This window comes from Octopus sinensis, linkage group LG16 (genome assembly GCF_006345805.1).
Source record: "Octopus sinensis linkage group LG16, ASM634580v1, whole genome shotgun sequence".
NCBI lineage: Eukaryota > Metazoa > Mollusca > Cephalopoda > Octopoda > Octopodidae > Octopus > Octopus sinensis.
In genome coordinates this window covers 42,687,768-42,711,406 of record NC_043012.1, presented here as the reverse complement: position 1 = coordinate 42,711,406, position 23,639 = coordinate 42,687,768, and the positions used below count along the sequence as shown (strand labels likewise).

The 23,639-nt window shown below is 38.8% G+C and overlaps 1 protein-coding gene across 3 annotated transcripts in view; it reads left to right on the top strand.

The window, feature by feature from the left end:
- LOC115220388 (SPRY domain-containing protein 3) overlaps positions 1–23,639 on the top strand; it is a 123,969-nt gene that overhangs the window by 41,207 nt on the left and 59,123 nt on the right. For all 3 annotated transcript variants that reach the window (XM_036510080.1, XM_029790507.2, XM_029790506.2), the window contains exon 2: positions 6,451–6,594. In XM_036510080.1, the coding sequence (XP_036365973.1) occupies positions 6,479–6,594 (116 nt within the window). In that variant the 5' untranslated portion in view covers positions 6,451–6,478. The remainder of the gene's footprint in view (positions 1–6,450; positions 6,595–23,639) is intronic.

Below are 23,639 nucleotides of genomic sequence, written 5' to 3'. Positions count from 1 at the left end.
TATATATATGTATATATATATATACAAGTTTGTAAGAGTCTAGATTGAATTGATATATCGGTTCCATTCTAGCAAAAACTGTCTGATGAATGGCAACGAGAAACTCAGAGTAACAGATTTTGTTGAATTTTCTGCTGCTTTAAATAAAGCATATTACTCTACCACTGGTATTTGAGTACTCTTTTTTCCACCTTGTTTCACATTTGTGTGTTTACTCCGGTATATATATATATATATATATATATATATGTATGTATACATATATATATATATATGTATGTATACATATATATATATATGTATACATATATATATGTGTGTGTGTGAAGGCACATGGCTCAGTGGTTAGAGCATTGAGCTTACAATTGTGAGGTTGTGAGTTCGATTCCCAGACCGGGCTGCGTATTGTGTTCTTGAGCAAAACACTTTATTTCACGTTGCTCCAGTTCACTCAGCTGTAGAAATGAATTCCGAGGTCACTGGTGTCAAGCTGTATCAGCCCTTTTGCCTTTCCCTTGGATAACACTGGTGGCGTGGAGAGGAGAGGCCGGTATGCATGGGTGACTGCTGGTCTTCCATAAATTTGAGTGTAGTCGGATGGAGGATGCCCAAGATCTGAGAAGACACACACACAGACAGAACGGATTTTATATAAGAGATATGCATATATTTATATGTATGTATATAGATAGATGTATGTGTGTGTATATATATATATATATATATATATATATACACACACACACCTTATTAATAAAGCTGCAAAACATCACGTAAACTGTTGCTCAGAGTTTCCTGTTTGTCAAACAGGTTTGGTTGAGAACACCAAAATTCTCAACTAAAACTGTCTGGCAAACGGGAACGTGAAACTCTGAGTAACAGCTTTTGTGATGTCTTTGCAGCTTTATTCATAAAGCATATTGATCTACCTCTGGTATTTGAGAACTATTTTTTTACACCTTGTTTCACATTTATGTACTTACTCTGGTATATATATATATATATATATATTATCATCATCATCGTTTAACATCCGCTTTCCATGCTTGCATGGGTTAGACGATTTGACTGAGGTTTGGCGAACTAGATGGCTGCACAAGACTCCAATCTGATCTGGCAGAGTTTCTACAGCTGGATGCACTTCCTAACGCCAACCACTCCATGAGTGTAGTGGGTACTTTTTATGTGCCACCGGTACAGGGACCAGAGGAGGCTTTTTACATGCCACTGGCACAGTTAACACAACTGCAATTTCCATTTGATTTTCATTTTGATGTTGATGTACTTGACTCAATAGGTCTCCTCAAGAACAGTAGGTCACCCTATGATCCAAGGTACTTTTGAATGGGATGGGGCTGGTTATCCGTAATTGGTGTAGGATACAGCCATGAGCTCACTTTATTTGTTGGGTCTTCGCAGTCACAGCATATCTCCAGATGTCTTGGTCTTTCTTCATTGCTTCTGTGAGGCCCAACATTGGAAGGTCAAGCTTCACCTCATCCCATCTCTTCCTGGTTCTACCTCTACCCCAGATTCCTTCAACTGTTTGGGAGTGGCACTTCTTCACACAGCTCTCCTCATCCATCCGTAGTACATGACCATACCAGCGCAAACATCTCACTTGCATGCCACGTCTGATGCTTCTTATATCCAGCATTTCTCACAGGGCACTTACACTCTGTTGTGTGTGCACACTGATGTTACACATCCAGCGGATCATGCTAGCTTGATTTCTTTCAAGCCTATTCATGTCCTCCACAGTCACGGCCTCTGTTTCACTGCCGTGAAATGTAGCAGTTCGCACACATGCATCATACAATCTATCTTTTACACTGAGTGAGAGGCCCTTTGTTACCAGTAGGTGTAGAAGCTTTCTAAACTTTGCTCAGGCTATTCTGATTCTAGTGGTAACACTCTCTGAGCATCCACCCCTACTACTAACTTAGTCATCTAGGTAGCGGAAGCTATCAACTACTTATAGTTTCTCCCCCTGGAGTGTGATGGAATCTGTTTTCTGAGCATCTGTGGTGTTTATTGCCCCTGTGCATCTGCTGCACACGAAAGCTACATCTTATGGAGTTTCTATCTACACCTTTTCTACAGATCGAGCAGGGCCACCTACCTGAGGGTGTGTGATGTGTACGCTTTCCTAATTACTAGAACTTTGGTCTTTGCTACATTGACTCTAAGGCCTTTAGATTTTAAACCTTGCTTCCACATCCGAATTTTTGTCTCTAGTTTCAGTAGTGATTCTGCTATGAGGGCCAGGTCATCAGTATAGAGGAGGCCCTAGGGGCACTTGTCTTGAATTCCTCTGTTATTGCCTGGAGGACTATGATACATAAAAGGGAACTGAGGGCTGATACTTGGTAGATCCCTACTTCTACCCGGATTTCTTCACTATACTCGTTGCCAATCCTAACCTTACTAATGTCCTCCCTGTACAGGGCCTGTAGAGCCCTTATTAACCATTTGTCAATTCCCAGTTTCCACATCAAAGGCTTTCTCCAAGTCCACAAAAGCTAAGTATAGGGTTTTATCTTAAGCAAGGTATTTCTCCTGCAGTTATTGAACCTGGAATATGGCATCAGTGGTGCTTCTACCCAGCACAAAACCAAACTGCATCTCATCTAAGCAGACTCTCTCCCTAATGAGATGGACTATGACCCTCTCTGTGACCTTCATCACCTGATCCAGCAGTTTAATACCCTTGTAGTTATTCCTATCTAGAGCATCACCTTTACCCATATGGCAATTGAGTATGGTGCTGTTACGCCAGTCATTGGGTATGACTCCGTTATGTACTACCTGGTTTACAATGTGGGTGACTAGGCCATAGCCCTCACCACCAGTGATTCCTGATGGGCCAGGGGCTTTTCCTGGCTTCATACCCTTAATTGCTTTAACTACTAGGGAGCTGTCTGTTGGGATAGCTGGTCCCCCTACTGGGTCAACATTTGACAGGCTCTCCTTCTCCAATTCATTCTCCACATTCAGCAGTCTTTCATAATGGCTTCTCCAAGCCTTTTTCTTTTCAGAATCACTAAAAGCTAGTGAACCATCATCTATTCGAACACATTTCTCTCCTGTGACATCACAATCATTTGACAGCAGCCATGCTAAAACCAAAATCCTAATAAGTAGGAAGGCAGGCAAACCACAAATCCCTTCAGGTAGATGGCTCTGCTCAATCTGTAGTAGAGGCATAGGTAGAAACTCTATAAGATGCACCCAGTGTAAGCTATGGATACATAAGAGGTACAGCAATATCAAAGGAAGGCTAACTGGGAGGATAGCTTTTGTATGTGGTAGATGTTCGGGAGCTATAAATAACACTGAAAATGTGCAGAGAACAACTTCCGCCAAATTCCAGGGAGAAAAACTAGAAGTAGTTGATAGCTTCCATTACCTAGGTGACCAAGTCAGTAGCGGGGTTGGGTGCGCTGAAAGTGTAGCTGCTAGAGTAAGAATAGTCTGGGCTAAGTTCAGGGAGCTCCTACCTCTGCTGGTGACAAAAGGGCTCTTGCTCAGAGTAAAAGGTACGAACAGCCATACTACATGGCAGTGAAACATGGGCCGTGACTGCTGAGGACATGTGTAAGCTCACAAGGAATGAAGCCAGCATGCTCCAATGGATGTGTAATGTCAGTGTGCATACTCGATGGAGTGTAAGTACCTTGAGAGAAAAGTTGGACCTAAGAAGCATCAGATATGGTGTGCAAGAGAGACTACTGCGCTGGTATGGTCATGTGGCAAGAATGGATGTGGATAGCTGTGTGAAAAAGTGCCACACCCTAGCGGTTGAGGGAACCTGTGGAAGATGTAGACCCAGGAAGACTTGAGATGAAGTGGTGAAGCACAACCTTCGAACTTTAGGCCTCACGAAGGAAATGACTACTGACCGAGACCTTTGGAAATATGCTGTGCTTGAGAAGACTCAGCAAGTGCAAGTGTGACCATAACCTTGTGGCCTATGCTAGGTGTGTAGCCAGTCCACTTACGCGTGCTTTTTCTTCATTGGACACTAAACTCTGCTTGCGAAGACCTGTTGAGGCACGTGAAATCGAAATCAAATTTGATGACTGGCATCCATGCTAGTGAGTGCTAAGAGTACTATATGAGTGAGATCGTTGCTAGAGCAACAAGCTGGCCTTTGTGCCGATGGCATGTTAAACACACCAGTCGAGCGTGATCGTTATTGCGTTGCCTTTCTAGCACTTGTGCTGGTGGCACGTGAAAAAAACACATTCGTGCGTGGTCGTTGCCAGTGCTGTTGGATTGTCTCCTGTGCAGGTGGCAAATAAAAAGCACTATTTGAGCGTGGCCGTTGCCAGTACCACCAAACTGGCGCTCGTGCCGGTGGCACGTAAAAGCGCCCACTACACCCTCGGAGTGGTTGGTGTTAGGAAGGGCATCCAGCTGTAGAAACTCTGCCAAATCAGATAGGAGTCTGGTTCGCCAGACCTCAGTCAAATCGTCCAATCCATGCTAGCATGGAAAGCGGACGTTAAATGATGATGATGATGATGATGATTATTATTCAGGTCACTGCCTGGAATCAAACTCGGAATATTGGGGTTAGTAGCCTATGCTCTTAACCACTATGGGTATATGGTGTAGTGGTTAAGAGCGCGGGCTACTAACCCAAAATTCTGAGTTTGATACCAGGCAGTGACCTGAATAATAATAATAATAATAATAATAACATTGAAAAATACCTTAGGAAAATTTCCCCAAGACACTTGATGAAGGCTGGAGTGTATATCAGCTGAAACGTGTTAACAACAAACAAGATGAAGACGAATATCTGTCAAATGTAAATAATGAGTTGTTAATGTTTTTATATTTTGTTTTGAATTATAGCATCTATACATATAGTATAACCTCAGAAATTTTTCGTGATCTGTGGAGATTATGATCTGAAACCCTTTTAGAAATATTTACCTATGCAAAATATCCAGACATAAATGAACTCAACATTTAAGGATCAAGAAAACTTCTTCCTACTGAATGCCATATTAATTGAACTCTTCTTTGCATATTTATTAAGTCTTGCGTAATTAACGAACTAGAAAATATGAACAGGTCAGTGAAAATGCATGTGAAAGCATAAATCTGTGTGTATATACACAAATTATTCCTTTAAATATGTGTGTATATAAATTATGTATTATTTTTCTTTGAAATGAATTATCTTTAACTAGCAGTATCGCCCGGCGTTGCTCGGGTTTGTAAGGGAGATAACTATATAAGCATTTTAGAGAGTTACTTCTCTTATATAAAACCGAGTAAAAAATGCATTAAAAAAACGAAAAAATGATGGTAAAGTTTTTTAAAAATCATAGACTCATCGTAGACGCGCGCTAATACCCAGAAGGGCTCGATATGAATCACGACTATAAGATACCCGCTTTTGGTTAAACTGCACCGCAAAATGTGGGAGTACTTAGGAATCTAAATTGGAGTAGACAGACTCTCACACACACAACTTCAGTTTTATATATAAAGATTATGAAAGACAGAACAAGTATGCTAATGCCCATATCTGTGAATATGTATCACTGTGTGTATGTGAGTGAATGGTTAATCACTGTAGTGATGGCTGATGATACATCTAAACAGATAAAATCTAAGCCTAATGTCCAGATATTTGTCTACTAACTTATTCAACAAAATACCCTTTATAGGGTCGTAAAAACATGAAACATTTATTTAATGAGACAAACAGCTATAAAATCTTGTTGCGAATATCAGAATTGATAACCAACTGATGATTAATTATCACAGCTGAACTAAAAAGAGTTTTTCCTTTGACCAATTTAAGTTTCCTCACTGATTTGTTTGTATTATGTAAACATGATCATATGAATACATCCAACTCGAAATGTGTGTATATTCAATGTTCTTTAAGTTAGTTCAGTATATTATTTTATACACAATTCTGAATGACACCTGGAATGTGATTAATAGTTGCATGTATTATTACATTGTATTGTAAGATAGAGTGCATTGAATTAAGATAAAACAATATGTAAATCGAAGTAGTGAAATGACTTGCTCACTCCATTCTTTTTGTCATTTTATATATACACACATATATGTGTCTTGAGTCTTCCAACTAATTAGGCTAATATTTCCTATGTTTTCCTTGGTCTTTCAGCAATTGTGTATAGGTGATTTTTCTCTTTACGGAATTTATGTTCTTGTTGCAGTTCTTGCAGTTGTAAACACCTATTCACCCTTTTCACTTGAGTGACTTGAGGCAATGTGAAATTCCCTGCCCAATGAAGTGATACATGGTTCTTTTTCCCATGGTTTTGGGAATCAAACCCACGGGCAAATAATCCTTAGCCTAATTTTCAATCTATATACCTCTATTTATCTCATTTCTAATATATCAGATAGTTTTTAAGTTGTTTTTCTTTCATAAAGCATGCTTCTTTTTTGCAGGAAGTAGGAGGTACTGCCAAGTTGTAAAATGGAAGAAGTTATCTTCGAAAATCTCCGGTGTCATCCACCACCAAGGAATGCCCCCATCTTACCTCCACGACGTGTACAGAGTGAAAGATTGCATATTGATGGAGACATTTTATCGTGAGTTAAGAGCATTTCTAGCTGTGTTACATTTTCTTCTTTAGATCAGAATTTTCACTGTAATTAAAAGATTTTTTAAATTCATATTTTAAAATGTCCTTTGTTTTAAGATTTCTGTAAATCTGTGTGAGCAATTGCAAAAGAATTTTTGTATTTAAATAGTTGTTCTGGTAGTAGAGAAACAAATTCTTTTAGCATTGTGAAAGATTGTGTCTATTTGACTTCCAGCAGATTTGGCTGTAGTATTGATAGGATTACTTTATCTTGCAAATAAAAAAAAAAAACCTACGTTAGTTTGCACTGTTAATATGGATTAGGTCATACAGTTTAAATAATAACAAAAACTATTTTTTTGTTTAAGTAATAAATTTCATAGGTCATTTGGTTCAAAATGGAACTGCAGATGTATCTATCTATTCTAATGAATTTATATATAATGAAATATCTCATCATTTTAAACTGCCCAGTTTCTTAATTTTTTTATTAGTTTGATTCTCTTCTATTGAGCCATTCTCATCTAAATGAGAAGATGACAGTTTTAAATGCTTTAATGTTGCCAGCAGATCTGTTTAATGTTGCCAGCAGACAGTTATCTGTCCAGATTTCTTGAAATCAAAGGTTTTTAGCAGCAGTTCAAGAATTTTGTTTCCTACAGTGTTAGTCAAATTCTCCCTTCTAATTCTATATTTTCAGCTATTGAATGACTTGTAAATGCTCAGTGCAAACTTTCTTCAATTAATCTGGGAAAAACAATTCTTTTTTTGTATAACTGAATAGACACATGAAATCTGTTGTAAGACCATTTCAAAAAATTCAGAACTGAGATATGAATTTGCACACAGTCAATGCTAATATGAAAAAAACAAATGTTTAACAATTCGACGTTAGTTTTCATAGCCTAACAAAGGAGACAGAATCGCACAACTGTTCAGGTATCTGTTCTGGTTCAAATATAGGATTTTTGCCAGATTAAAATTTATTTTATGAATCAGCACATTTACTACAATCACTACCATGTAAGCATCATCGTCATCATAATTTTAACACCCATTTGTGTGTGCTTGCATGAGTTGGATGGAATTTGTGTGGGCAGATTTTTTGTTACTGGATGCTTTTCTTATCAACTCTTACCCGTTTCCCAGTAAATTAATACCCCCCCCCCCTGTTGTGGTGATAAGCATTAACACCCCTGTGTGATTAAAAGGTGGACTCATCAAACACTTATAAGAGTAATGTGTCTTGTTGAGGCAAGGAAGAAGGCATTGGAGTCTTGTGTATTGGTAGTTGGAATTTATGTCTGTGAATACATTGCTTTACCCCCACTTTGTTAAAATCATATATCTGCAATAAAGGATATAAAAGTGGCAATGAGATATTCAAAGTTTGCTTTGAACAGGTGAATTTTTTGGTATGAAACCAAAGAAAAAAATCGTTAACATGGAGTATTTATTAGCTTGTATGGTGCAGTTGTAACAGCAACATGTTGAAGAAATCTGAAAGTACTTCAGGGTTGTTCATACTGGACGCCATGGTGAACTTGATTGGAGAGTTTGTTTATAATCCAGAAGAAGGTATAACTTTCTCTGCATATTTTCAAAAATGCGAAGAAATCTTCAAAGAAGAATGTAGCAGTTGGACTGATGAGAAAAAAGTGTGACTACTTTTAAGAAAGTTATCCCCTGCCAAACATGAAAAATACTGTAATTATATTCTGCTGAAGAAACCAGGTGAGATTTGTTTCGGTGAAACAACATTTTATCAAAAATTTTCAGTGTTTTATAGCTGGTTTGGTTACTGTTTGTGTAACACTATTTTTATATGTTTCCTATTTGGAATTAGATAATAAATATATTTTACTTTTGAAGTAGGAATATATATTGATAAACACGTCACTTATAACTTACTTATTAGTGTTATCATTATATATAAATCCTGACTCCAGCTACATAAATGCCATAGTGAGAATTATATACTTTGAAATGCTAACAGACATTTTATGCATGCATGTATGTTGAATATAAATAAATTCGTGTTCTTTTAACTGCTATAAAAAATACACAGTTTCATAATTGCAGAAATAAATTTCATTAACAAGTTGAAGAACACGAAGAAAGAGAAAATAATTACCACATTAGTTTATTTTTGTACATTTAGTATTTATAGTACAATTGGAAATTAAAGTCATTTTGTCGTAGAGAATTATGATTTAAAGTTCACACTAGCTAATCCTTCATTCTAACTACTAGAGTTCACAACAATTCAAATAAGTCTTGTTGGATTTTTATCATAGAAATGGCATAAAAAATAGCCAATATTTCAATGAGTGAGTGTCGTGGAGTTTAGTAACATCCAACGATCACTGATTAATTTCCCCAAAATCAGGGTTTTTATAACTGCTCATACCTGAATTCGAAGAACTGTATTTCGTGAAAGAATTCTCTTTGATGAAAGTTTAGAATTCAAATATGGGCAGTAATTTTAACCAATGGAATTACCAACAATTATGCTTGTTTGGGCAAACGACCATTACGTCATATTGCCACTTTTTATGACTTGCTACAAGTGAAAGAAGTTCCCTGTTCAGTACTTGCTGGCAGAGTTTAAATTTGGTGAAAAAAGATGATAAAGATTTTGTCACCTCTGCTGGGATTGTAAACAATGTAAAAAATTCAAATTAAATGAATTAATCCTTGACGTGTTCCAGTGTCTGATTTTTGTTCAAGGGCTAACAGAAAGCATATATACATTCCTGTATATTAACAAAATTAGAACCGAACCAAAAATTAACAGAGGAATGCCAGATGATTGTAAATTTAAGACATAGCACGGATGAAGTTGAAGAAAAAGATTGGTCTCATATGCATGCATGTTGACCTGTAACGGATAAGAAAAAAGGAAAACAAATATGAAGACCCAATCCATGCTGTAGGTGTGGAGGCTTACATTTTAAATGTAACTGTGTTTTTAAAAATCTGAAATGCTTTGAGTGTGCAAAAATCGGACATATAATCTCACATTGTAGAGCGAAATGAAAAAAATTCTGGCAAGAAAGTATTCTTCTTCATCATCATCGTCATCATTTAACATTCATTGTCCAGGCTGGCATGGGTTGGATGATTTGACCAGGGCTAGCAAGCTGGAAGGCTGCACCAGACTCCAGTCTGATTTGGCATGGTTTTCTATGGCTGGATGCCCTTCCTAACACCAACCACTCTGAGAGTGAATTGGGTGCTTTTACAAGCCACCAGCATGACATTGCTATCTGCCATGAGTGCAATTTTGCTTGGCTTGATGAATCTTCTTCTCAAGCACGACATAATGCCAGAGGTGTCAGTCATTGCCTCTGTGAGGCCCAACACTCAAAAGAAACTCACCCACTTTGCTTCCATGAGGCCCAATGCTCAAAAGGAACTTGGCCACTTTGCCTCTGTTAGGCTCAACACTCGAAAGGAACTCAGCCATTTTACTTCTATGAGGCCTAACATTTGAAAGGAACATGGCCACTTTGCCTCCATGAGGCCCAATGCTTGAAAGGAACTCAGTCACTTTTCCTCTGTGAGGCCCAATGTTCCAACAGTACTCTTTATGTGCCACTGGCATGGGTGCTACTTATGTGACACCAACATCAACCATGACTATGATTTCACTTGACCGGTTTTCTCAGGCACAGCATATTGCCAAAGGCATGATGTTCAAAGGTTGATTTTTATGTGCCACCAGCTCTTAAGCAGAGCACATTGCCAAGGGCCTCAGTCACTAATCATTGCCTCTGTGAGGTTCAAAGTTCGAAGGTTATGCTTCACTACCTCATCCCATGTCTTCCTGGGTTTACCTCAACCATTTCTTTCAAGCCAATGCATGTCCTCGGCTGTCACAGCCTATATTTTACTGCCATGCAGCATAGCTGTTTTTGCACACAGGCATCATACAGTCTTCCTTTCACTCTGAGTGAGAGAGGACCTTTGTTACCAGCAGAGATAGGAGCTCTCTGGACTTTGTCCAGCCTCATCTTATTCTCAAAGCTACACTCTCAGAGCCCCACACTAACTACTAACTTGGTTTACCGCGATAACGGAAGCTATCTAATACCTCTAGCTTTGTCCACCAGGCAGTGGAGGGAGTCTATTTTCTGCACATTTTCAACATTTATTGTACTTGTGCATCTTCCACATACAATAGCTAGTTCCCTTGTTGACCTTCCTCTGATATTGCTGCACCTGATTACACTGGATGCATCTTATGGAGTTTCTACCTATGCCTTTTCTACAGATCAAGCAGGGCCATCTACCTGAAGGTATTTGTGATTTGTCTCCCTTCCTACTTACTAAGACTTTGGTTTTTGCTAGATTAACTCTAAGGCCTTTTGATTCTAGACCTTGCTTCCATACCTGAGATTTTTTTCTCTAATTCTGGTAGTGATTCAGCTATAAGAGCAATGTCATCAACATAGAGGAGCTCCCATGGGCAACCTCTCTTAAATTCGTCTGTTATTGCCATGAATACTATGATGAACAAGAGGAGGCTGAGCACCTATCTTTGGTGAACCTCTACTTGTACCCTGAATTCTTTGCTGTACTTACTGCCAACCCTCACCTTACTGGCAGCATTCCTGTACATGGCTTGTACAGTTCTAACCAACCACTCGTCTATCCCTATTTTCCGCACTGACCACCAGATAAAGGATCGGAGGACCCTGTCAAAGGCTTTCTCCAAGACAACAAAGGCCAAGTACAGAGGTTTATCTTTTGCTAGGTATTTCTCCTGCAGCTATCTCACCAGAAATATAGCATCAGAGGTGCTTCTCCCTGGCACGAAACCAAACTGCATCTCATCTAAGCAGACTCTCTCCCTAATTAGTTGGGCTATGACTTTCTCCATAACTTTCATCACCTGATGCTACAATTTGATACCCCTGTAATTATTTCTATCTAAGGCATCACCTTTACCTTTGTAGCAGTTGACTATGGTGCTGCGACACTGGTCCTTCATGGAACACCTGATTTTCAATACAGGTGACTAGACCATAACCCACACTGTCAGATATTTTAAGCATCTCAGTGGTGATTCCTGATGGACTGGAAGCTTTCCCTGTCTTCATATCCTATCGATTTGAGTAGCTGGTCCCTCTGTTGGGTCAACATTTGGTTGACTCTCCTCTTCCTATTTATTCTCCATGTTCAGCAGTCTTTCATAATGGCATTTCCAGGCCTCTTTCTTGCAGAATATTGTCAACAAAAAATCAAAGTGAGGCTCAGAAAAGAAAATTTGTGCTTGTAAAAATGAATAATGTGAATATCAAGTTACAATTGGATATAGACAGTGATATTAGGATAATTAACACAGATACATGAAGTAAAATCAGAAACTCTAGGTTGAAAGAAACTTTGAAAATTGCACATGGTGTTTCAGGAAAAAATTGCATTTTAAGGGCAAAATAAATGATGTTACATTTTGTGAAAAAACTTTAAAAGCCAAAGTTTTGTGCTGAATAATATGACAGATATATTTGGAACAGACTGGATAGCATTATTTAATTTATGGGACCGCCCCATAAATTTGTTTTGTAAAAATGTGAATGTCTTTTTCCACCAGTGCAAATAAGGCATTGGAAGAATTAAAAAAAGATTTTTTGTGAAGTTTTTTCTGATGAATTAAGTCTTTGCACCAAAACAAAGGCGAAGTTTCAAGTAAAATAAAATTCTATACTAGTATTTAAATCACAGGAATATAGCTTTTGCTGCATTAAAACAAATGAACTAAAAATTGGACAGGCTTGAAAAAATATATTACACTGAATGGGTATCCGCAACAGTTTATGTCAAGACAAAAAATAATAAAATCTGTGTATGTGCTGATTTTTCAACAGGGTTAAATGAATGTTTGATGCCATATAATTACCCGTTGCCAAGTCTGGAAGAAATTTTCGTGAATTTGAATGGAGGTAAATTGTTTTAAAAGTTGGACCTATCTGAAGTATAGCTACAGGTAGAAGTTGATGAGCAATGTTCAAAATTACTAATGATAAATACCCATAAAGGACTGTACAAATTTAATCAACTTCCTTTTGGTATAAAGGTAGCACCAGTTATTTTCTAACAAGTTATGGACACTATGCTCACAGGTTCGGATTTCACAATAGCTTACCTTGATGACATATAAAAAGTGAATCTTGTGGTCAGCATGCCGAGCAAGTTAAAAAGGTCTTCGAGAGAAGAAAAGATTATGGTTTTAAGCTCAGCAAGGAAAAGTGTGAATTTTTTATGCCAAGAATGAAATATCTAGGACAGATTATCGATGAAAATAGATGTAGACCAGACCCATCGAGGACGAGTGCAATAAAAAATATGCCTTCCCCAACAAACATTACAATGTTACAAGCATTTTTGGGGCTTGCAAATTACTACCAGGTATGCATACCAAATATGCATGATTTAAGAGCATGTCAGACATATGCCAAAAAGTTTTTGAAGAAATTAAAAAACGTCTTAACATCGGAATTGTCATTATCACATTTTGACCTGAATTTAGAAATAGTAGTGGCAGCATATGCTAGCGAAAGTGGTATTGGAGCTGTGATTTTCACAAATATAAAGATGGTAGTGTGAAAAATGTAGCTCATGCTTCATCTTCATTACTGCTGGCTTAGAAAAGTTAGTCAAATAGAGAAGGAAGCACTAGCCATTATATTTCCAGTAAAGAAATTCCATAAATTCATACATGGAAGAAGGTTCCGTTTGCAGACACATCATTGCCTATTATTGTTGATTTATGGATCAAAAAAAGGTATTCTCACACATACAGCCAACAGATTGCAGTGCTGGGAACGATCCTACTGAATTATAATTTCAAGGTGGAATATTTGCCATCTAAAAAATCATGACGTGCAGATGGCTTGTTGAAGTTAATACCAAAATACAGTGAACCACTATAACTCACAGTGATAGCAGTACTAAGAGGCAAAAATGAAATAAAAAGTATATTGTGCAACTTTGTGTATAAATTGCTTGTGACTTTAGAGGAAATAAAAATTAAGGCAGAGACAGATGAGTTTATCATGAAAATGAAAAAAATAGCGAGATCAGAAGACAACTATAAAAATACATGTTGCTGGATGTAACACAGTTTTGAACTTATATTTGATATGTGATAATGTGCTTGTGTACGCACAGATGTTTGTAATGCCTCTCTCACTACAAAATCGAATGTTAAAGGAATTCCATACTGGACATCCAGGAATTTCTAGGATGAAGTCACTTATGAGGAGTTATGTTTACTGGCTGAAAATGGACCTAGACACTGAGAAGTTAGTAAAATCCTGCTGCTAAGTTGTGCTCTTGCAGCAAAATCACCACCTATAAAATTTCAACCTTAGCCTAAAACTGATATTCCATGGACCAGATTACACATAATTTGTGCAGGATCATTAAATGGATCGTATTATTTAATAGTGGTAGATACCTTTACAAAATGGCCAGAAATGTGTAAATGTAGAACACTAACCTCCACAGTAACAGTGAATTTTCTACACTTTTTGCAAGGTATGGTGGTGCGATGCGCTGAATTGCATCAACTTTAGACGAGAGAGGTTTGATTCCACTCGAATCAATACAATGACCGAGAAATTCAAGAGATGATTGCCCAAAAACACACTTGTCTGGATTAATGCGAACACCATAGTCGTGAAGACGCTGAAAAAGCTGAGACAAGTGCTGGAGATGATTTTCATGCGTATCACTTGCGATGAGGATATCATCGACATACGCAAAAACAAAATCAAGTCCACGAACAACTTCATCTATAAAACGTTGGAACGTACTAGTGGCGTTCCGCAAACCAAAAACTCATTTATAGAAATTCGAAACAACCAAAAGGAGTGGTAATTGCCGTTTTAGGAACATCGTCTGGGTTGACCGGTATTTGATAATAAGCATGTATGAGGTCAACCTTAGAAAAAATGGTACAGCCATGAAGATTCGCTGAAAAGTCATTAAGATTCCTAATTGGATATCTGTCAGGAATCGTCACAGAATTTAGACGCCGATAATCTCCCACCGGGCGAAAATCTGTATCCCCTTTCCGAAGTAAATGAAGGGATGATGCCCATAGACTGGTGGATGGGCGTATCAGACCAAGCTGGAGCATATGCTCAAACTCAGCCCTAGCTGTTTTAAGATGGTCAGGTGCAAGACGCCGTGGGCGCGAAAAAACAGGCGACCCAGTAGTTGTAATGTAATGGAGTGTCGAGTGCATTTTAAAAGTAATATCAAGTAGCTCTGGAAAAGAAGCCAAAAGAGAATGAAAACCATCTCCAGAAGTAGCAACAAAAAATGTCAGGCTAAGAGCTGAATCGGTAGATTCTCTGGTCGGCGTGGAGAGTGTAGTCGAACTGTCGACTAACCTCCGACGTCTGACATCTACCAATAGATCATAGTTATTTAGAAAATCCGCACCTAAAATAGGATGCGGAATGTCAGCAATGACAAAAACCCACTGAAAATCTCGACGAAGATTTATGTCGAGGCGTAAAGAGATCTGACCGAATGTGGCTATTGGTGACGAGTCAATAGCGTGCAAGGTAACATTAGATCGTTTTGGCCTGTCGGTTGTGAGACGCAGAGGCCAAATGCTGCAACAAGAACCAGTGTCCACCATGAAGTATTTCTTCGACACTAGATCCTTAACGAAAAATGCACGATAACTAGAAAACAATGTGGAGGAAGTTGATGTGCTCAACTCCTCCAAAGCTAGTTTAAATCTTTTATAGGTGCATGGCTGTATGCACTTATGTGCTTTCTCTCCAAATTTGGAGTGATACCAACACAGTCCGAACTTTGACTGTGTGGAAGGAGATGATGAACAGCCACGACTACACGATCTTGAAAATCGCTTGCCATTGCTTGCCATCGCGTCCATCCTTTTGGTGAGACTTTCTATTTGTTTAGAAAGTCCATCAATTGAGTTTGCAGAAGTTTCCGAGCAGACACAAGCAGCACGTGAAGTTGGTTGCACGGCAAATTCAACCATTTTGTCTGCCATGGTCGCTATTTGGTCCACAGTATTGGACTCTAAAGCAGTTGCCAAAACAGTTTGTATGTAGGCGGGCAACCTTGAAAAAAAAATTTTACAAAGCAGAGGAGCGTCTGCAGCTTTATTGCTCAACTCTCTTAAACATCTCAAAAATTCAGAAGGAGTCCTATCTCCCAACTCTTCATCCACCATCAATTCATTGAAGCGACTTTCCTCTCTTCTAGTATTTCTTTTCTCCACTTCTAATTTAACAGACGCATAAGTGGCATCTGGAGAAGGATCCGTAATAAGATCTCTGGCAGTAGTTGCAAGTTGAAGAGGTATACAACTATAAAGAATTTGCAACTGCTGCTCAGAAGAAATACTATGTGCACAAAAATATGCCTTTAGTTGTGCAAACCAAAGTGTGGCATCACCTGTGAAAATGGGTAATGATGCCAAAGACATGTTGTTCTTTTTAAATTTAAATAGATGACTCTGTCAAAGGAAAGGGAAATGACAACGAAAAGTTGAACTGACGCAAATGGAAAAAAGAACAGAAAGAAATAGAAATTAAACAAGACCAGCAATTGAACCAATAAATTTTTTTTACGTGTAAATTTTACCAAAAAAAAATGTGTTTTTTCTTTTTCTTTTTGTGCTGTATGCACAGAGAAAAAAAATTCTTTTTTTTAATCTTTACCAACCTTCATCGCGTCTGAAACAAAATTTTTTTTTTTTTTATGTGCATCAGATGTACAGAAATAATGTTTATGCAAATACAACAGAGCATGAGAGAAATCTCAACATTTTGTGTTTAAATGAAGTTAGAGTTATTTTACCAGTTCATGTAGTACACGATAATGAGTTCTATACAAGATTAGTGTCTCGGAGCTGAGATTAGTTGAGTCACTTGTTGTGCATATTTTTCTCTTGATATAGCTATTCTTCCAGATATATATACTGCAACTGTTCTTCCGTGGTGAGATTTTCACACTACAGCATGAGTAGAATCTGTATCTTGTGTACACTTGAATTTTTGTAGATGGAGACAATGTTGGTTGTGACGTTATGTCTGTCGTTGGTTTACAATAGCGTCTTCATAATATGTTTGGCTACGCTCTGTGTCTATGACAAAACGACGATAAAATTGAAGCAAAGAGGATGATGACTGTGGCGGAGATTTTGGTTGACTAATTGGTTCAGACTCGGTAGAAACTAGATCTTAGTTAAGTGTTCTATGGTCTATGACCAGAACTCAGGGTCACCACTGTAATGGAACTGGTTAATTCTTTACACTGTTTGGGTGCAACCAATTTCCTTTCTTTAATTTCCAGAAACTACCAGTCAGGAACAAGAACGCAACCTTAAAAATATATATAACTCTTTATTTTCTTATTTACAAAAGAAGTACGTTGGTATATTGGTATCCACTTGGTTCGATATAGCAAGGCTGAACTTTAACATTTGTAAGATTCTTACAACAAATTCAGCAGCAACAGAGCAGGTCAAATCCTAAGCGTCTGGGACAGGAGAATAGGCTGATCACACGTTTAACATGTCCTTTCTCTTCAATAGCCATGTCTCAAGTCAACGACGCTAACAAGGAACGCGATAGAATTTTCTTCCCCAGTCTCTTGCGCATGTGCAAGAGGGAACTTCCTTAGGCTTTTCCAGAAGGTTCCAGCCCTGCACACGCACACTGAAGAATGACGTTCCGCACATGCACACTGAAGAATGACGTTGCGTGTGCGCACACTGGAAAATGACGTCACTACAAAGGCTCCCCCTCGAGTGCAAAAGCACGAAACAAAATTCCTTGTAGTGGCTTCAGAAAATAAGGTGGTTACCAAATCACCAAAATGGCACACAATATGACAAATCAAAACAAAATTTACAATATAAATAAGAATGCACCAAAAGGAAAAAAAAATACTCAAATGAACAAAGTTCAATAAGTCTCGTAACTGTCACTGGGAACACAATTGAGAATGTCAAATATAAATAGTCTTTGAAAGTTTCTTTGGCCAGTGAACAGTTCTGCCTGACCTCGAAACATAGGTTTGTTTGAGGCGGGCTGCGACGATGAAAGTGATGTTGCCGATGTTGGTGTTGATAAAGGTGCATGTGTAAATGGTGGTGTTGTCAAAGGTGCATGTGTAAATGGTGGTGTTGTCAAAAGTGCATATGAAGGTTCAACGATGGTTGTAGCAGCGGTGTCATCAAAAGATGTTGACAATTCAAAATATGCCCTTTTAAGACGATCTACAGAAACGGTCACCGAACGACCATTAATGTCAAGTTTGAACACTTTCGGCGTGTGGGAAATCACATGAAAAGGTCCTTTATAAGGAGAAACAAGAGGTCCTTTGACAGAATCATCACGAACAAAAACATGTGTCTGGGTAATGATGCCAAAGACATATTGGGCCAGAAGAACTGAGCAGTAACAAGCTTTACTGTGGCAGAGATACCCGGATGTGACAATGAATGAAGAGCATCAAAAACAGAACGTTGATGTTTCTCAGGTACTAACTGCCTAGGAGAACCAGTGGAGACGTCACAAAGAATAGAGCCTTCTGCTGAAGGGAGCAGACGGTAAGCAAACTTACAATTGATAAACTTGGGCGAAGTTAAATTCAACTCCGCTAAAGGTGGTTGATCCTGCGAAATAGCAGTTAAGTCAATTGCTGCAGGAGAGGAAATGGAATTGACAGGGAGCCTAGAGAGAGCATCAGCTGGAACGTCCTCTTTCCCTGGCACATGTCGAATGTCACTTGTAAACTGAGAAATATAATCCAGGTGACGGAAAGTACGAGGGGAGAGTTTATCCGTTTTAGAAGATAGTGCAAACGTAAGGGGCTTGTAATCAGTATAAGTCACAAACTCTCGTCCCTCAAGCTGATGCTGAAAATGCCGAACTGACAGATCACTAGTAACTCACGATCAAAAGTACTATATCTGCGTTCAGCAGGCTGCAGCTGGCAAGAAAAGAAAGCCAAAGGTTTAGTTTCACCATCTACGGTGTGCTGCAAGACAGCGCCAATTGCAGAATCTGATGCGTCCACAGATAAAGTAACTTATTGGCTTGCGTGGTGCAGTTGCAACAGCAACAACAGTAGCAGTTACAACAACAACCACAATGCCAACAGTTACTGGAAGTAATGTTGAAGAAGTCTGAAAATACTTCAGGTGTGTTCTCATCAGACGGCGTAGCTAACTCAATTGGAGAATTTATTTATAACCTGGAAGAAGGTACTACTTTTTCTGCATATTTTAGGAGATATGAAGAAATTTTCAAAGAAGAATGTAAAAATTGGAATGACAAGAAGAAGGTGGAACTACTTATAAGGAAGTTATCTCCCACTGAACATGAAAAATGCTGTAATTATATTCTGCCAAAGAAACAGGTGAGACTTGTTTTGATGAAACAATTGATTATCGAGAATTTTCAGTAAGAGAAGTTCCCTGTTCAATACTCATTGGCACAGTTTAAATTTAGTTAAAAAAGAAAATGAAGATTTTATCTCTTATGCTGGGGTCATTAACAGAGAGTGTAAAAAATTCAAATTAACTGAATTAACCCCAGATTTATTCAAATGTCCAAATTTTGTTCAAAGGTTAACTGCAAGAAAAGATGCTAATATGCATTCCTGTATATTAACAAAACTAGCTGAGATACCTGGTGTTGCTCGGGATTATAACAGCTTAGTTTTTAATTGTTTTACTTGTTTCAGTCATGTGACTATGGCCATGCTGGAGCAGGTATTTTTCGATTATTATTATTATTATTATTCAGGTCTGGAATCGAACTTGGAATCTTGGGGTTAGTAGCCTGCGCTCTTAACCACTACGCCACATGCCTGTGGGCAATTATGGAGTGAATTTTAGGGCTTATAAATCTAATATTTTCCTATCCTTCCCTAATACCGGTTCCCATATGCTGTTCATATCTGCATTCGGTCTGCTTAGGAGGTTGTCATGTCCTAGCATATGTGCTGCTGCTTTTAGTTTTCATATTTTCCAGTGGTGTTCTCTGTCTATTATTTTAACTTCGTCCCACAGATGCCATCTTCCTAGTGAGACAACTTCAAGAGAATTATATGGCCAAAAGTAAGCCATTGTATGTGACTTTTGTCAACCTAGAAAAAGCTTTTGACATAGTTCCTTGCTCTGTTATCTGGTGTTCTCTAAGGAAGTTAGGAGTAGAGAAGTGGCTTGTTAGAGCTGTACAAGCCATGTACAACAGTGCTATCAGTAGGGTGAGAGTTGACCATGAATACAGTGATGAATTTAGTGTACATGTAGGGGTTCACCAGGGCTTAGTTCTCAGTTCTACTCTTATCATAATCCTCCAGACTATAACAGAGTAATTCAACATAGGCTGCTCATGGGAACTACTATATTATGATGACCTTTCTCTTATTGCAGAATCTGAAACAGAATTGGGAAAGAAATTTCAAGTATGGAAGCAAAACCTGGAATCAAAGGGCCTCCCCTATATACTCACATATCACCAGTGAAGACCAAAGTTGTTATTAGCAAGAAAGTAGACAAGACTCTCTTTCCGTCAGGTAAATGGCCTTGCTCAATATGTAGGAAAGGAGTTGGAAGTAATTCTATTCACTGCACCCAGTGTAATCTATAGATGTATAAGAGGTGCATGGAATTGAAGAAAATGTCATCTTTGTGTGTAGACGTACAAGAACAATACGCACATAGGACACATGAGAATTAGACTCTCTCAAATGTCCAGGCAGCTCTCTTGAGGTTGCAAATAGTTTCGATTACCTAGGTGACCAAATTAGCAATGGTTGAGGATGTTCTGAAAGTATTGTTTTAGAATAAGAATAGAATGGAGGAAGTTCAGAGAACTATTACCTCTGTTGGCAACAAAAGGACTCTCTCTCTCTGAGTGAAAGGCAGATTGTATGATGCTTATGTACAAATGGTAGTGAGATATGGGCTCTGAATGCAGAAGACATGTATAGACTGGAGAGGAATGAAGTTAGTTTGCTCTGCTGAATGTGCAACATTAGTGTGTATGTATGACAAAGTGCAAATGTGCTGAGAGAAAAAAATGGGCATAAGAGGAATCAGATGCTGTAAGGAAAGGAGAAGACTATGTTGGTTTGGACATGTGATGCATATGAATGTAGACAGCTGTATGAAGAAGTGCTGATCACTGACAGTTGATGGCACCTGTAGAAGAGGGAAACTCAGGAAGACATAGGATGAGGACCGATCTCAGGATGTTGGGCCTCATGGAGGAGATGATAATGGACTGTGATGTCTAGTGATATGAGGTTCTTGAGAAGACCTGCCTACCTCAGTAAGACTGAGTTCTGAGAGTACTGTGTTCCACTCATTTGTAACAACAAAAAATTTTTTTTTATTTTTCACACCCTACCCCAACAAACCAAACTACATCTCTTCCTCACATTTCCTCTTTTTCATGCATCATGTCTATGCTGATATTTCACTCCCTAATCCTGTTCTCACTGCCCCGCTCACTATATCATTGCTATCCTTTTGAACCCCACCTTCCTTATATACCTACATTTCACCTGTCACTGCATTCACCACTCCCATACTATTTGCATACATGTGAAGTCCCTGCTCCCTACTCATGCACCTTTGGCAATACTCTATCACCCCATTTATATTCTGATCCCCCTACCTTGATGGTTTGCCCTGGCACTTCACCACCATCTTTCTCCTGCTCTCTTTTGCACTTTCTTCCTTTTGTTCACTTCCACTCTCATTCTTATCATTCTCTCTCTCTCTCTCTCACACTCACTCACTCACTTTTGGTCTCTCCCACTGGCTGGGCAACCATGTATCTCCTCTACTGCAAGACGCCTTTTTCTATTCCTCTGTCACACTCTATCCTCTCATCACCTGACACAAAGCCACCACCTCTAATGTCCCCCCACCACTCTCAAAGGATCTTTGTCTTGCAAGTTAGTTGGTGACCCTGCCAGTGCTGGTGCACCCAGTCCACACTGTAAAGTGGTTGGCATTTGTAAAGGCATCCAACTGTTAAAACTGTGTCAAAACAAACCTCAACGGTGCTGGTACCACGTAAAAATCACCCAGTCCACTCTGTTAGGTGGTGTGTGTTAGGAAGGGTATACAGTCATAAAAATCCTGCCAAAACAGACAGTGAAGCCCAGTGCAGTCTTCTGCTTAGCCAGCTGCTGTCAAACTGTCCAACCCATGCCAGTACGGAAAATGGACATCAGATGATAATGATGATGATGATGATGATGATAAAGCATGAAAAATGGAAAGTGAGAAAGAGGGAAGGAATTGTAATTTGGTTTCTTGGGGTAGGGTGTATGAAAAGCTTTATTGTTACGTGTGGGTGGAATACACAGTGCTCCCAGAACCCAATTTCATTGGGTGGGTTCCTTCAAGAACCTCATATCATCAGATGTGTGTGTGTGTATGTGTATATATATACATATGTATATATTGTTTTTATATATCTTATTGATATTCTTAAGTCTCGTATTTTTTACTCTTTCTATGTGTATATATGTATGGGGCAGGTGGGGCTCCTTAGCTGTGGTGACGGCAGCTCATCTGCGAGAAGGAATACTCTGATACAAAACCAGGTTTGTGGTTGCTGACAGTCCCTTTAGCTGGTGTTCACTATCGACATCTACTTATTCATTGGGCAGTCTGGGCTCTGTAGCTTTAAAGCAACTAGATTAGGAGAAGGCCACCCTGATCTCAAATCTGTGATCAATCTAGCATCTGACACGTGGCACACCGTGCACCAGTACAATAAAATGCTTGTTTGATTGAGAGAGTGTGCATTGTGCTGCACAAGCAATGACCACTGTTAACAAAACCATGTGCAGATGGTTCAGTAAAATACCATCAGCAAATATCACCAACATGTTTTGTGCCCCACCTCCCCAACAAAAAATCCTATGACAGAAGGGATAGCAGTGGGAACAGGTGAAGGATATCACTGGAAGTTCTGAGCTTGAACTTCGCACATAGGTGGTGAAAGGTAGATGGCTGTTTTACACAACATCTACAAGTAATTATGTAATTCATGTTTTCCTTTCACAACAAAGCAACCCTATTTAGGATGGCACTTCTTTCCTCCTGTGGAAGAGGGGGTGAAGAAAATATGACCTAAAAATTGCTTACTTGCATATGCTCCTTGTCATTAGGTGCAAATGACTGGGTATCCAAACCCGTACCAGAAGATTAAGCAAATTGAGAACAGAATACTTTTTCATTGCATCTTGGAATGTGTGAACTTTTCAGAAGAGCAAGAAAAACATAGAATGTAGGACTGCTTTGGTTGCTGTGTCTTGAAAAAAAGTAAAAAAAATATTGGAATAGCAGCTCTTTCAGAGACCAGACTAGTGGACTGTGGTCAGTTACAAGAAGTGGATCGTGGATACACTTTTTTCTGGATGGGTAAGCCTCAGGAAGTAAAGAAAGTGGTAGGTGTTGGGTTTGCTATTAAGAATGACCTGGTGAAATGTCTTACATCTCTGCCAGTTAGCATTAGTGAAAGGCTCATTGCGTATCTGCTTTAGTAAAAATAAATATGCAACTATTTTCCGTTGCTATGCTCCAACCATGAACTCAAACAAAGTAGTCAAAGAGCAGTTCTGCTTTGAACTATGTTGCTAGTTGAGATGTGTCCCATCACTGGTGAATTTCATCTGCTTAGTGATTTCAATGCACGCATAGTTTGTGATTCATTCATATGGGGTGATGTAATAGGGAAGCATGGGGTTGGCAAAGCAAACGCAAATGGCTATCTGCTGCTATCACTTATCTATACTATTTTCCAACTCCCCAACCACCACAAGACTACTTGGAAGCATCCCCAATCCATCCATTATTACCTCATTGATTACATAATTGTGAAGTCTTCCATGAGGGAAGGTGTCCAAGTAACATGTCCTTTCTCCATTGAGGAGTATTGTTCTGACCATAGATTGATACAATCAAAGGTGAATTTTACTATCTGCAGTCTTATTCGTAACAATTGCACTTGACCAATT